Consider the following 15,583-nt stretch of genomic DNA (forward strand, 5'->3'; position numbering starts at 1 on the left):
TAGATCAACATCGAGAGAAGCTAATTCGGGACTTACAGGAGTTTCGTCCAGAGGGACTTGTTCGTGCATTCTACTGAGTGCATCCGGTACTTTATGGCAGGATCCCTTTCGGTGAACAAGAGTAAAGTTATGTTGTTTGAGGCGCATGGCCCAACGACAAAGACGACCAGAGGGATTTTTGAGGGTAGTCAACCAGAGAAGGGAATAGTGGTCAGTGATGACGGTGAACTTGGTTCCTTCAACGTACGGACGAAATTTTTCAATGGCGAAAAGGACGGCAAGGCACTCACGTTCTGTGACAGAGAAATTTCGCTCGGCTTTAGTCAGAGATCGACTAGCGTAACATATAACTTGTTCGCTATCATCTAATTTTTGCGTCAAAACAGCTCCAACTCCAGTATCACTGGCGTCGGCTTGAACGACGAAGGGTTTCGAAAAATCTGGTTGAACCAGTACGGGGGCAGATACTAAGGCTTGCTTGATTAAGATAAAAGACTTTTCAGCTTCAGGATTCCAAGTAATGGTTTGTTTCTTTTCTTTTCCTTTACCCTTTAGGAGATCGTTTATTGGAGAGACAAGGGTAGAGAAATTTTTAATAAAACGGCGGTACCAAGAGCAAAGTCCAATGAAGCGTTTAATTTCGGTAGTGTTTGTAGGTCTGGGATAGGTTATCATAGCAGATATTTTTTCGGGGTCCGACCGAAGAGAATTATCACCAACGATATAACCGAGAAACTTAAGGGAAGTTTTGAAGAACTCGCATTTATCTACGTTAATGGTAAGATTTGCGTCCTTTAGCTTTTCTTTAACTTTAGAAAGAAGAGAGATATGTTCTTCAAAGGTAGGGGAACATACTATTATATCGTCAAGATAACAAAAAATAAAGGGTTCGAATTCAGGTCCGAAAATTGCATCTACTAGACGTTGTTGTGTTTGTGCTGAATTACACAAACCGAAAGGCATAACGGTAAATTGGAATAACCCTCGACCTACTACGGCGAAAGCAGTTTTTTCACGAGATGATTTTTCCAAGGGGATTTGCCAGAAAGCTTTCTTAAGATCAATAGACGAGATAAATTTTGCACCTCGTAAAAGAGAGAGGATCCTATCGATATTTGGAAGCGGGTAGGTGTCATGTTTAGTGACATCGTTTAAAGTACGACCATCAAAACAAAAACGAAATTCGTCATTTTTCTTCCTAACCAACAAAACGGGTGAACACCAAGAACTACAACTGGGTTCTATCACACCTAGCTGGAGCATTGAATCTAGTTCCTTATTTAAGATATTCGACATATATGGAGACATAGGGAAAGGACGTCGCTTGAATGGTTTTGAGTCGCCTGTATCTATTGTCATTTGAATTTTATTTGTGCGGCCTATACCTTCAGCGCTACTAACTTCGTTAAAGTTATTAATAATTTTGTTCGCTAAGGTACGGTCGGTTGGACTAAGAGATTCTAACGAACAAAGATGCGGGAAGATAGCTTCTGGATTGGCCATAGGAAAAGGATGATTTGGTTTGTCGGACTTAGTATTCCATTGGTTGGTATTAAAATCAATTGAGAGACAAAATTGTTCAGCAAAATTACTTCCAAGGATAAAAGAACACGGTAAAGAAGGCACTACAAGGCATTGAATTACTCTAAAGACATTATCGGCAAGAATAGGTAAATCTATGAGACCAGTTACTTTTTTATTGGAACCGTCTGCTAGAGAAACTGTCGAGTTAACGGATTTATTTATTGGAATTTTATTTTGATTAAGAAAAGCGAGACCTTGTTGTCCGGCACACGTAATGGAACAACCGGTATCCAATAGTACAGTAAAATCTTGATTGTAGATATTTACAGATATGTAGGGTCTTTTATCAGTCTTTTTAGAGATCACAAGGGGACAGACTTTATTATGAGAAGGAAGACGATAGAAGTTTCTAACTTCCGTAAGGTAATTTTTCCACTCATTTTCGGTAAAGCGGTAGGAGTTTCTATTCTGAATTCTATTTGAAGAATAACTGGAGGATCGGGAGATATCGGACTTTTTGGGATGTCTGGGAATAGAATAGCCGATAGTATTTATTCCGTACGTTAGTTTTTTGGAGGATTACAATTTGTACATTGTGGGAAGGTAACTTGAGATTTTCCACATCGATAACAAAATATTTTCCTCGGACGACGACATTCACGGTGACTGTGTCCTTTGCCTTGGCAATTCCAACACGCAGTGGAAGAGTTTGGCTTAGAAGTTAAGGGAGGTACGTAATTCTTGCCTGAAGAACGGTTCGTGGGAAAGGTATTACTAGAAGAATTGTTTCTAGACTGAAAATGTCTCGGAGGGTTTCTCTGGGCATCCCTTTGGTTTTCTACGCTAGAAATAGAAGGAGGGTCACGTTTGAAAACTGAGGCAGCATTTATTTCGACGGTATTAATGAGAGAAGATAATTGGTCTACGGTATCCACCGTACTAGTGGCTATCATAGTAGAATATTCCGGTAGGAGATTTGAACGAATATAAGAGATTATGGTTTTTTCGGAGGGCTGTCTCGGTAATCTCTTTATTAAATTAAGTATGTCTGCTTGATACAGAACGAAAGGTTCATTTTTTCTTTGCTTACGGCTTTTGATCTGATCCCACAGTTCATCTTCATAGCCATGCGGAAGGAATGTGAATTTAAGTAATTCGACCAGTTGTGGCCAAGAGGTAAGTTTAGATTTAACGCTGCTAAACCATTTAGCTGCGTTACCTGAGAAAAATTCCACGGCAGATCGGAAAAGTATCGCATCGGGAATATCACGCGATTCAGCAAGATTTTGAATTTTTTCCAAGACACTAAATAGATGCTTAGGATCACCGGAAAATTTAATATTCCAATCACCTACATTGACAGGAGTATTAACATGGACGATAGGGTTAATGGCTGGCATAGGAGCTTGTGAAGTTAAAGGTATATATGCAGGATTCGAGTCGGTAGTGATTATTTTATCATCTAGGTTTGCTTCTAACAGAAGGCAGGTAGAGATAGCTTCGTCTTTAAAATTCGATTCCACAGGTTTCTGTGGATCTGGGGTTAGACGTTGTAGTCTTAGGGAAAGATGCAATAAATGGGCCTTTGTTCTTTTGTAGACAGAATCACTAGGGTTTCCTTCAAATTCAGAAATAAGATTTTCGACTTCGGAAAAGATAGTTTCGATCTGGCTTGATTCATCTTCAAAGATAAGGGGATTTTCCGTTAGATCGATAATCGGAGTGGCTTTCTGAAGGGCTTTCTTAAGGATAGATTTTTTTTCGGAAAGAGTTCTATTTGACTTAATACCTCTGATTTTCAGTTCGTAATCGATCTGATTTACCTTGAGATAAGAGATAACAGAAGAATCCATTTTTAAACTCGTTTAGATAAAAAATAGTCGAGAGAAGAGAAGATACTTATATTTGAAGACTGCGTTGCGGTGCTATTTTTTACCATTTAGCTACCACATTGGACGATATTTTCTTGCTGTTAGCTACCACATTGGGCGCCATTCTTTTCTGTGTACCCTCTGGATGATCGATTGAAGGTTACACAAAGAACGGTACTAGGCTCGGGCTTCAGTCTGGTAGAGGTATCTTGGTCGGGGTTCTTGTTACAGCTCAAATATCACGGATCAATTAAGGAAGTACTTACGACACAAAGACAAGAAGTTAGAAGAGAAGATAAGAGATAAGAGAAGAAAAGTTATTTGGGCACCACCCTATTTTTAGAGGAACAGGGAAACCTTAAGGCATAGAGAATACGATAATGAGAAAGATAAGATACAGTTAAGATACGCGAGAATAAAATAAACCGTGAGAGAAAAGGTATCTTGATCGTGCGGTACACACTCAATATTTCGCCACAGATACACTAATTATACGATAAAACAAATAACATAAATCAGTAAAAATGCCTGAAAGAGATACACCATGCACAATAATATATATTCATATCATAACAATAAAAATAAAAAGCAAAAGGTTCGTCAACAAAATTATATTGAGGTATATAAAAAAAAATACACTATAACAATCTTTACGGCACAGTTAGATGACACGAGATAAGTGATTGATTAATTTATAATCGAATAAAAACAAAAAATATTTTTTTTTGGGAAAGTAATTCTGCATAACGTAGTATTCTCAAGAATAGAAGAAAGCAAGGGACATTATAATAGTCAATATTCGTCAAACAAATTATTATTATGCCTTGAGAACACTTAAACGTTTACCAAAAAATTTTTTTATTGAATGTGATCACCTCAAATCTATATATGAAATTTAACATAAATATACCCTACATTAATATAAAAGAAATGGTCCGTAATTTATACATATATTATATCGTAGGTTCAAACTCATAATAGTTCGTTCCGTTTAACCATAAACAGCAAGGTCACTAAACTAAACGTTATAAATCAAATTCTTACGGTTTAGGTATCAAAGTTGAGCTTTAGTCAATAAAATTTACTACTCACAATTAATATGCCACAGGTGGATACAGATAGTGGCGTTAGGCCTTCAATAAAGTCACTTGACACTTGGTCCTCGGCAACAGGTAGCTACAGCAACGAATTACGGTTTTCAATCCGTCTCGGGTTGATTTCGGCAGACGAGAAGATAAACAGCCAAACAGGAATAGCACAGGTAATAATCGGTAGTAGAGATGAATGATGAATAATGCACAATGAATAGTGAATATTAAATAATAGCTAATGGCTAATGGCTAATCGTTAATGGCTAATGGTTAATCGGCAAACAGAAGTGACCTCGTTCCTTCGAAGTGGAACACGTCTGTTGGACAAAAGAGAAAATATTTAATATAGGACTCACTGTGTAAAGATAAATAAGGGTGAATTGAAAATCCACTTACCGCCGATTGTCGAAGATAAGACCGCTTGCCACAGGAACCAACTTGGAAATGAATATCGGATTGTGAATTTAGAAGGGCTTAGACAAGCGAAGGTTGAAAATAGGGAAGGGATATTGGCTGAAGGATGCCACGCGAAATTGACATTAAATAACCGGGATATTGGGGTTCATTTTCGTAGCGTTTACCAATAGAAAGTAAAGTTTCTACGAAAAACAACTCTTCTGATTTTCTGAGAAGGTAGCTCGGAGATTTCACAATAGGTCCTTTTTCCTTTGTTATTAGGAAAGATTTTTATGTAGCAAAACAAGATAAAAAGAAGAAGAAACATTTGGCGAAGTTATTTCTTTGTTAAAAAAAGGCGTAACAAAACGAAGGTATGCAGGCATGGGCGGCGTGAAAATAGTTTATTAAAGGGAATAATTTAAAGAAATTATGAACATGCTTCATCTTTTCCAATGAGTTGTGGTCTTTGTTGTTAACAGTTCTTTGTAATAGTCCTTCCATTCTTTGTCTTGTATATTTCCCAATTTAATTTTTTCTTTTGAGTTTTGTTTTAATCCTCTCAGTACTTTCCATGACTCCGAAGTTCTTGTTCCTCCTATGTATGTTTGTAACGATGCTCTGATCGTTTAACAGTTCGAACCGTGGGAGTGTCAATATTTGCGCATCCACTTCTACAACGTGACGGCGAAGTGGGAATCAGAACCGCTATTTAAGGCGTGTGAATAGTCAATATTTAAGCAGATTCTTTCCCATTCTTCATTCTTTTGTTGTGTTATTTGTTTTTTCACTTCTCTATCTTCTTCTCTATATTCTTGATAAACGTCATCGTTGTTTGTAGTCAGCCATTTTCTGTATAGTTGCTTTTTTTCTTCACTTATTCTTTTTGTTGGTTTATTTATTTCATAATAGTGCTGTTTATTTGTTATATGTCCTTTCTCTCCAAGGGCTTCGAATGCTGCTTGTTTTATACTCGCCTTTATATGCTCGTATATTTCTTCGATGTTGCCGTATCTGAATTCTATTAAGTTTTGGTATAGACGTTGTTTCTATAGTTCTCTTATTGATTGCTGTTGGTGTAGTTCTGTATTGTATTGTTTTTCTCTTATAGTCTTCAACGGTTCTTCTGTAGAGGGGGTCTTGTTATGGCTGTTTGCTACGTATTGTTTACGTAGTCTATTATTGATTTCAGGTTTCGTGTTTCTTGCGTCCATGCATATTTATGAATATTTTTATGTCTGAAGAATCCGTTGGTGATTTTTAGGTTATTTAGTTCGCATAATTCAATCAGATGTTCTCCGTTATTGTTTTGTTCATCCTCTCCAAATTTCCCCACTACTTTATCGTTTTCTTTCCTTCCGGTTCTGCCGTTAAAGTCTCCTGTTATAATTATCTCCATGTTCTTCTTGATTAGTATCTATTTGATGTTGAAGTTGTTCCGTGAAATTTTCTTTTTCTACTCTCGAGGAATCGTCTGTTGGTGCATATACTCCGAGTATCGCTGTCTCTTTACCGTATCTATATGTCTATATGCATTTTAATTATCCTCTCGTTGATTGGTTCCCATATTCTAACCCTGTTCTTCCACTTATTTTTAATTAGTATTTCCATTCCTGCCTTTGCTCTACATTCCTTATTAACTCCGCTCCAGCAGTGGATATGGTCTTCTATTGTTTCCGTTCCATTTCTTTTTTTTGGTTTCTGTTGTTATTAGTATGTCCATATTGCTTTCTCTAAACTCCTTGATCACTTCCGTCACCTTTTTGTTCCATCATTGTATACTCCACGTTGCACATATGAATGTTCTATCTTTGGTTGAGCTTTGATACGATAAGCTCTTCGAAACATTGCCCCCCCTTATCCGAGAGGTGGGGATTTCCACCCCGGGGATGTGTTTTTGTGTTTGATTTTTTCATCTTGCGACTTTTGTTCTTCTAACCCTTACGTTTTTCTGTGTGTTAGGTTGCTAATTCCTAACGCCACAACCCCGGGTATTAATTATCGATGGACAGAAATTAAATCATCTCCGATATGTCGATCACATTGTTCTCAGAAAGGATGATGGAAAAGCTAGAGTTATGAAACTCCAGCAATCAAGACAGACAGTGGGTTTAAGGACAAACTATGGGAAAACAAAAACGATGACAGATCTGGCCCCCAATAAGCTAATAGAAATAGATAAATAGCCCATAGAAGTTGTGGTAAGTTATGTGTATTTAGGTCACGACAGTGGCGCACCTAGAATTTTTCTGTGAGAGGGGGGTTTGGTTTGTCCTCGATGCATCAAGGAATTTGGATATCGGTTAAAATACTTGGGAATTCCAAGGTTGGCCAAATCCAAATTTCTAATTGATTCGATGCAGGGAAATTCTACTTTCGCTACGTAAAACAAAGGATTTGTTTTACATAAAAGCAGGTAGATTTTCTCTCATCGGTCAGTCGAGCTTGCCTCTTCTACTGTAGACCTAGTCGGTGCTATTATTGTTCCTACTAAGTTATTGTTTTATTTCTGATTTCTTATATACCATTTTTATTTTAGCATTATTGTATATTCAGACCTTTTCAGGTTAGAATATTATTTTGATCTATATTTGTTCATATACTGATTGTTTGATATTTTAATTGGTTATTTTGATTGTTTATTTTTCTTGTATTTTGTGTCTAAGTTGTTCTTCCGTAAGTTAAGAACACTTAGAAATATTTATCTTGCTTTTTCTATTTTATATTTTGATTTGTACTTTGTCTAAGTAGTTCTTTCCGGTAAGTCAAAGAACTCTTAGAAATATTTCTCTGAATATTTGACTTGTTATTTTAATTGTTTGTCTAAGCCGTTCTTTTCCGGTAAGTCAAAGAACTCTTAGAAATATTTTCATAATCATTGTTGCATTATTATTTCCGATATTTTATCTAAGATATTTTCTTTCTTAAGTTAAGAAAATACTTAATACATTTGTTTCTTTCATTTTCTCTTTTATGCTAAGTTGTTTCTTCCGTAAGTCAAGAAACACTTAGCAATATTTTCACATCTTTTCTATATTTGATTTTTCTTATTTTCTTTTATAAGTCGTTTCTTCCGTAAGTCAAGAAACACTTATAAATATTTGTGCATTTATTTGATTCTCTTGTTTATTTTCTATTCTAAGTTGTTTCTTCCGTAAGTCAAGAAACACTTAGACATATTTCTATAATCTGTTTCATTTTTTTTGCATTTCTCGTTTTATATTTTGAGTATTTTATTTTTCCACTCTAAGTCGTTTCTTCCGTAAGTTAAGAAACACTTAGAAATATTTCCATATTTTACTCTCACATTTACATATTTCATTTATCTATATTTCTGTCCTAAGTTGTTTCTTCCGTAAGTCAAGAAACACTTAGAAACATTTTTTTCTTTGCATTATATTTTTATACCATTTAATTTAATTGTTTACTAAGTTATTCCTTCCGTAAGTCAAGGAATACTTAGATCATTTTTACCTATCTGTTTTCCATTTTTGCTCTGTTACTTTGTAACTGTTCCTTGGAACCGTTACCTATAACAGATATTTGTCAATGGAACTGTTATTTATAACAGCGGTAGCATTTAACCTTTCTACCAGCGACAAACCAAAGATGGTGAATACCCGATCCAATTCCGGGGATAGGAAGAAGCCCGAAGAGCCGGCGATGGGTCCTACAGGCCCAAATGCCCCCTCTCGGCAACAGGTTGGGCACCGAATTTCTTTTTTGCTATCTCCATTTTGAGTGCTTAAAATAAAATTTGTGAGTAACAGTGTCGGAATAGTGGCCTGGGTTAACCCCCAAAACTCTCCCCTGGGTGCGCCACTGGGCCACGAAATGAAACAAGCAGTAAGCAGACGTGTGAGCTACTCAGAAGAGCACTAAGTTTAGGCTGGACTGCATTCGGAATTTGGAAAGATGAGGGACGTGTTTAAAGTCGCAATCCACTTAAAAAGGAAAGCTTTCAACCAGTCCCCACATACGGAGCAGAAACCTTAACTCTTACCAAAGAATATAGACGCCATAATTAAGCGTCTATATTCTTTGCTCTTACTAAAACAGCGGAAAAATTCAGGGCATAACGTCAAAGGGAAAGATCGATGTTTGGAATAAGCAAAGAATATAGACGCTTATAGCGTCTATATTCTTTGGAATAAGCTTCAGAAGTAGACTGAGAAACCAGAGAACAACCCAACACATGTGTGTGTCTCTGTTATTCTAGGGAGAAACGATGAAACTCGTAGATGAACATAGAGATGGGCAAGACACGTTACAAAAATTAAAGAGGCAAGGTAAAAAAATTGCTTGATTGAGAAATATATGGAAATATTTAGAAGAAGCCTATTCAACAATGGACAAATCAGGGCTGATTGATAACGTCAAAGGGAAAGATCGATCCTTGGAATAAGCTTCAGAAATAGACTGAGAAACGAAGAAATTCGTAGATGAACATAGAGATGGGCAAGACACGTTGCAAAAATTAAACAGGCAAGGTAAAAAAAATTGCTTGATTGAGAAATATATGGAAATATTTAGAAGAAGCCTATTCAACAATGGACAAATCAGGGCTGATTGATAATGATGATTATAATACTTAAAATACTTTGACAAGACAAAGATAAGGGGCATGCCCTCAGCTGTTTATGACTTTGACAGTTATAATTGACATTGACATAACAAATTGTTGTAAACAAGACGTGTCTGTCAAGTCTGTCTGTAATGTATTGTATTAATATTTTCAGGATAGTTTGAAAATGTTTAAATATGTAAAGCGCATATATTAATACTTTATTAGTTATTTATACAATATATATCGAAATATTGGGCGTATTGCTAGTAGGTATATACTTTATATTATTGTTTAATACACACAAACTGTTTATTAACATGACGTGGCCAAAACTTAACCTTACATTTACATTTACAGGCAAATTTTTAAATAAAATGAATGTAATGGAACGAAGAAAAAACAAAAATAAATCTAGTATTCCTTCCCAAATGGAAAACGGTGATTTGCCCAGTTCATCAACGTGTAGTAACATCAGGGGCGATGAAAGAAACATATTACTTCTGTTCTTCCTGTATACTCTGCAAGGTATTCCCCTTGGATTGTCATCTGCTATACCTATGATATTACAAAATAGGGGAGTTAGTTATAAACAGCAAGTAAGTAAATCTTTTGCAATTTTAATTTAAAATAATGAGATTTGAGTTCAGGTACTTATGCCAAGGTTATTGATATAATGAATGCCCATTATCATATTTTATAGTACCATATGGTCAATCTTTTGTATTAATTGCTGACAAAATGAATCCAGAGCCTAAGACCGGCACCATTTTATTAAAGCTAATACTTTGAAAATAAATGAATAGTGTCCAAAACATATACATGAATAATGTCCCTACCATCATTTTACAGACTTTACGAGACCTTCATATTGTCAATTGAATTTGATATGTTGATATCTAATTAGTTGGCAGGAATAGATGGAGAATCTGAAAATAGTTTTGGTTTTATTTTGGCCTTCAAGAAGTCCCAAACTAGCAATTACCTCCATGGGTGCTGTCAGGATTATTTTCAAGGAGTGCATCTGCTTTTCTGGGGTGTGCATTTGCATCTACACATACTATTAACCAATATAAAATATAGAACTATACATGTATAGCTATGTACTTTCTTTCTGGACAGGGTGGTGCAATTGCACTTGCAAGTAACATTTCAATATTTTGATTATTTAAAAATTCTATTGTTTTTTTATTATGTTCTATTTTATCTATAGCAATAGTAGTGTTACCATAGGCCAATCAGACACCAGCACATTCTAGTGTGAGCCACAGAAAAGGTGGGAATATGAAGTGGCAACGGACACACAAAATTTGCTAGAAGTGAGAACCTGAAGAAGATCAGCGCAGGGCCGGTATGGTTGGATGCATAGTTTGGAGAAGGCCAAGGCTCAATTTGGGCTGTAGTGCCATTGGAGATCTATCATCTTTTTCTGTGTTCCTTGTTTTCCTAGTTATCAGCTTTTTTGTTTTATTTTATACCATAATTCACTTTCATCTAGGTGAATGCTATTTTTATGACATGATATTTTAAATTCCTTAAGTAATTCACTATAAAGTACTATACTATTTCTGATCAAGTGTAATTTATGTTTGTTCTTTTCTTCAAATTGGAAATGTCTTTTGTACTTATAATATCTGAGAAAATTACATACATATTTATTTCTTATATGTTGACATTTTAAAATATTAGGAGCCTACAATATTAATATTGTTATTAATTCTGCGGAATAACCAGACATCTTATCATTTATACCAACTGTATTGTAACTATATGTTGTCATCAGGTGACCAAAATGCAGAAATGACACTGCCTGTGGTTTTGGAAGTGAATAAGATACAATCTCAACCCTGTTAAAGCTGTTTCTCTGGAAAACCTCACAATAGTGTGTAGGAGTGATTAATGCTGACTTTCCATGTATTCACGTGATTTTAAAAGTTACGACTACAGTGGAGACTTGAAATAATTAATAATTTATACTGCCTAAACCAGAAGTTTCTTTAATTTGGCATTTTTTTCACACTAAAAGCAAAGCAATGAAAAAAAAAATGACTAGTTTTACATTCTGCAGATTTCTTCAATTTTTGCCTATCATAATTCTAGCCTTACTTGGAATCATTGTTCTAATTATTCAATCAAAAGAGATCAAAACGGGCTATGACAGTTGCATGGATTTTCTCTTATGTGTTCTATTACCTCCTTGCCCTAACTCTTGGACACCCTGTATCCCTTGAACTCTAGAAACCTTTCCGCAAAACACTTGTTGGGAATCTCCGATGTAAATAATTTTGTTGTAATATTTTGTCATTTGTAGCCATATAATTTTATTTATTTTTTTAGGCAGAATTCAGCTTTGTAACCTGGCCCTTCAGCTTGAAACTGTTATGGGCCCCTATAGTAGACAGTATATTTTCGTCAAGAATAGGTAGAAGAAAAACGTGGATGATTCCTTCACAGTATTTAATTGGTGGTTTTATGTTACTTCTTTCTAGTCACGTCAACAAGTGGCTCGGAGAAGATGGATCTGCCCCGAACATAGAAGTTTTGACTTTTATGTTTTTTTCGTTAAACTTTTTAGCAGCTACGCAAGATATTGCAGTTGACGGATGGGCTTTAACGATGCTTAGAAAAGAAAATGTTGGACATGCTTCAACTTGTAACAGTGTAGGACAGACAACTGGATTTTTTCTGAGTTATGTTCTCTTTATGGCTTTGGAATCTTCCACCTTTTGTAATCAGTATTTAAGGACGATACCCGAGACGGAAGGTAAGAGTTAAAAAAAATAGTAATAAGAGAATGTTAAGTGCATAGGCGCAAAATTTCGGGTCAATTCTTTTTAAATTCATTCATTTTTTTCGAATCCTGAGAAAATTAATAAGTATTTTTGAAAAATTTAAACACAGAATGAAAGAATACATTATTGCTAAGGGCCGAAAGTTCCTGAAAACTTCTATAATGTTTATTTTAATAAGTTACAGGGGTGAAAAAGAAGAGAAAATTTAGTGGGATTTTTAATTTTAAATATCTCATTCAAAAAAAGTGTTTGTTTATTGTAAGGGACTTTCGGCCCTCGGTAATAATGTAATCTTTCATTCTGCGTTTAAATTTTTCAAAAATATTTGTTATTTTTCTCAGGATTCGAAATAAATAAATGAATTTAAAAAGCATTGGCCCGAAATTTTGCGCCTACGCTCTTAATATAATAAATCCTGTGCTTATATTCTAACGTAAAGATTTTTGAATTTTTATGAGGAGTAGATAAGTAGTACATCTGACTTGTTCTTGGAAGGAGTACAAAAATATTTTCTAGAGGGTAACTTTGCAAGTGACGAAACAATTACCAAACTTGTTTTTATCTACTTTCTAAATTGTGTTGCCAAGTTGTAAAAGATTCGGTAAGAGTCAATTTAATGCATTATAGATGCTATTAAATGGATCATACAGAAAAATGTCACAAGAAAAATATATCTTACATATATAGCATATAGATGCCAATATTTAATGTTGTAACAAACAGTACGATGTACTATCAATCTATCGAAAAGATCGACCAATCTAAAGCCTTTAAAAAATGTTTGAATGTTTCTTTAGTTCATGTATGATATGATTAGTTATAATTTTTAGGTATTGTCACTTTATCCGGATTCTTGTATTTCTGGGGAATAGTATTTGTTGTTACTACCACAATAGTAGCGTTTCTTAAGAGAGAGACGGATGCATCAAATGTAGATCATGAACGTGACTTGACATCCGCATATAAATCTTTAAAAAGTATAATGGGTTTGCCAGCTGTACAAACTTTGGTTGTGATTTTGTTAACTTGTAAGGTAAGACACTTTGGTTTTATACTATTGTTAGGAAACTCTATGTAACACCATTTTCCCCTCCTAAATCTGATCATTATCACGCTTATACGTAGATTGTACTACAGGTTATATCGAAATGGTAAGGAACGGAAGACTGCTATACCTTGAGTAAATACTGATCGGACAGACATGAGAATTTCTCTTATTTCAAGAAAATCCCCTGCAATTCTTCAAATTCAAGCGTTCTGTCCACTGTACTACTTAGGTGGTTAAAAATATATTAAAATGCATATATGTCGAATTTCTCCTGGATATGTTGGGCCTCATTTCTAAGATGCTTTTGTGTTCTTTCATACGATTTTCTGTTTCCTGTGTAAAGCCTGGTATATATTATTGTTTGCAGTCTCTGCATATAAACTACAAAATATTATAAAATACAAAAACAGAGTTCGACTAGGTGACAATATCTCTCCAAAACTAATCACTTTAGTTCTCGAAGACGTCGTTAAATAAGTAGAATGAGATAATAAAAAAATTAAATCGATACCTAGTACCTAAAATGTCTTAGATTCGGCGATTACATCGTTTTAATAGCCAGTAACAATAATGAATTAACTGAAATGTTTCAACAGTTAAATCCTAGTAGCGTAGGGTTGAAAATGCACTAAGTACAGCAAAACAAAAATTGTGAGCCAAGAATTCTGAGGGTCTCACTGCGAGACAGAATCGAAAACGAAGATATCACAAATAGAACCAAAACCACAGATATAATAAAAGAATTAGCATAAAATGAAATGGTATTCGGCCAGGCACGTGGCAAGACAATAGGAAGATTTATGGGTATGTAGAATGTAAGAGTGGAGACCGAGAAAAGAAAAGAGATAGAAGAAATGCCCGAAAAGATACCCGTCTTTTCGATATCCGTACTATGGCAGGGAAACAATATATCCGCTTAACATACGACACACAAGTTGGTAGAAAAATTTGAGTGAGACCAGGAGTGGATGAATACATGGTAAACAAGAAGAAGAACCTGTCTCGACTGTAATAGATTCATCGAATGCTCAACTATTAAGGAAATATCAATTATTGATGATCGTTTGTGATCTTTATAGCTTTTATTGAAATCATAAATAAAGTAACCAACTAAATATTCCAATTCTGTTTCTCTTATTCGTCCCATATGTAGCGATGTACCTACTAGCCAAAATCACGACATAACCAAAGCTTATTTTTAGCGTTAACGACAGAGCTCTTCTAGATAGACTTTTAAAAATCACCTGTGCAATTTCATCTCTCTCGTTCATTTGATCTTATTCCGAAAAGATTATACTTGATATCTTTCAGATAAGTTAGGATAATAGTTAATTATTTTGTTTTAGATTGGATTTTCTTCCACTGATAGTGTTATGGGATTAAAATTAGTTGAAGCTGGCATTCCAAAAGAACGATTGGGTCTTATGGCTTTGCCGTTAATTCCAGTACAGTTAGCTATGCCGTTAGTAATAGCCAAATACACCACAGGTAAGTTATACTGTAAATAATGTAAGGTAGCTTAATTTTATACCTTTCGTTATTTTATTTTTCTATTTGTATCTCTTTCCTAAAGTTCCCTCAGTAGTTTATCGATATATACACCAGTGAAGTATGCACGTGCTTCTCCATTATCGGGAACAAGGAATCTTACATAATTCTCTTGTTAGAAATAATTTTTTATGTAAATTGTTTATTAACCCACTTACTACAAAAACATACATTCAAGACTCTGACCCAGACAGATACATAGACCCACGATCGTTCGTTGAGGACGATTATATTTAGATTTGTCGAGTCATTAAGATGGTTTAACCTTAACTTAATAGGTTGTATATGTATATTAGAATGTAGGTGAAACGAAAATAAAAACGTCTTTAAAACGGAGGAAACGGTAAAAAGGTATTTTTACCCTCACGCTGGTCCAAACGCCCAAACAAGCTAGTTACCAACATCACTCATTTGCTAGATATGTGATGACTGGTATTTAGTTAAATGACATGATTTTAACTATGCATAAACACTTAATAAAAAGGTCTTCTTCTTCTTCTTGATGTGCCTATCCGTTACGAATGTTGGCGATCATCATGGCAATCTTTATCTTATATGCAGCAGCGCGGAAAAGCTGCACATATGTTTTATTGAACCAGATTCTGAGGTTCTTTAACCAAGATGTTCTTCTTCTTCCTGGACCTCGTTTTCCAAATATTTTTCCTTGCAGGATGGCTTGAAGGAGAGCATATCTGGATTCATTTCGCATAATATGTCCGAAGAACTGTAACTTTCGAGATTTGATGATG

General features: G+C 35.0%; 1 protein-coding gene across 2 annotated transcripts in view; it reads left to right on the forward strand.

The window, feature by feature from the left end:
• Nucleotides 1-9,562: 9,562 nt before the first annotated feature.
• Nucleotides 9,563-15,583, forward strand: part of LOC140448213 (acetyl-coenzyme A transporter 1) — a 27,223-nt gene continuing 21,202 nt past the window's right edge. The window contains exons 1-5 of one of the 2 annotated variants that reach the window (XM_072541325.1): nucleotides 9,563-9,715; nucleotides 9,807-10,045; nucleotides 11,784-12,210; nucleotides 13,069-13,271; nucleotides 14,633-14,774. In XM_072541325.1, coding sequence (XP_072397426.1) covers nucleotides 9,824-10,045; nucleotides 11,784-12,210; nucleotides 13,069-13,271; nucleotides 14,633-14,774 — 994 coding nt within the window. In that variant the 5' untranslated portion in view covers nucleotides 9,563-9,715; nucleotides 9,807-9,823. Of the gene's footprint in view, nucleotides 9,720-9,806; nucleotides 10,046-11,783; nucleotides 12,211-13,068; nucleotides 13,272-14,632; nucleotides 14,775-15,583 lie in introns of both variants that reach the window. The other variant, XM_072541330.1, reaches the window with a different exon arrangement.

Source organism: Diabrotica undecimpunctata, chromosome 1 (genome assembly GCF_040954645.1).
Source record: "Diabrotica undecimpunctata isolate CICGRU chromosome 1, icDiaUnde3, whole genome shotgun sequence".
NCBI lineage: Eukaryota > Metazoa > Arthropoda > Insecta > Coleoptera > Chrysomelidae > Diabrotica > Diabrotica undecimpunctata.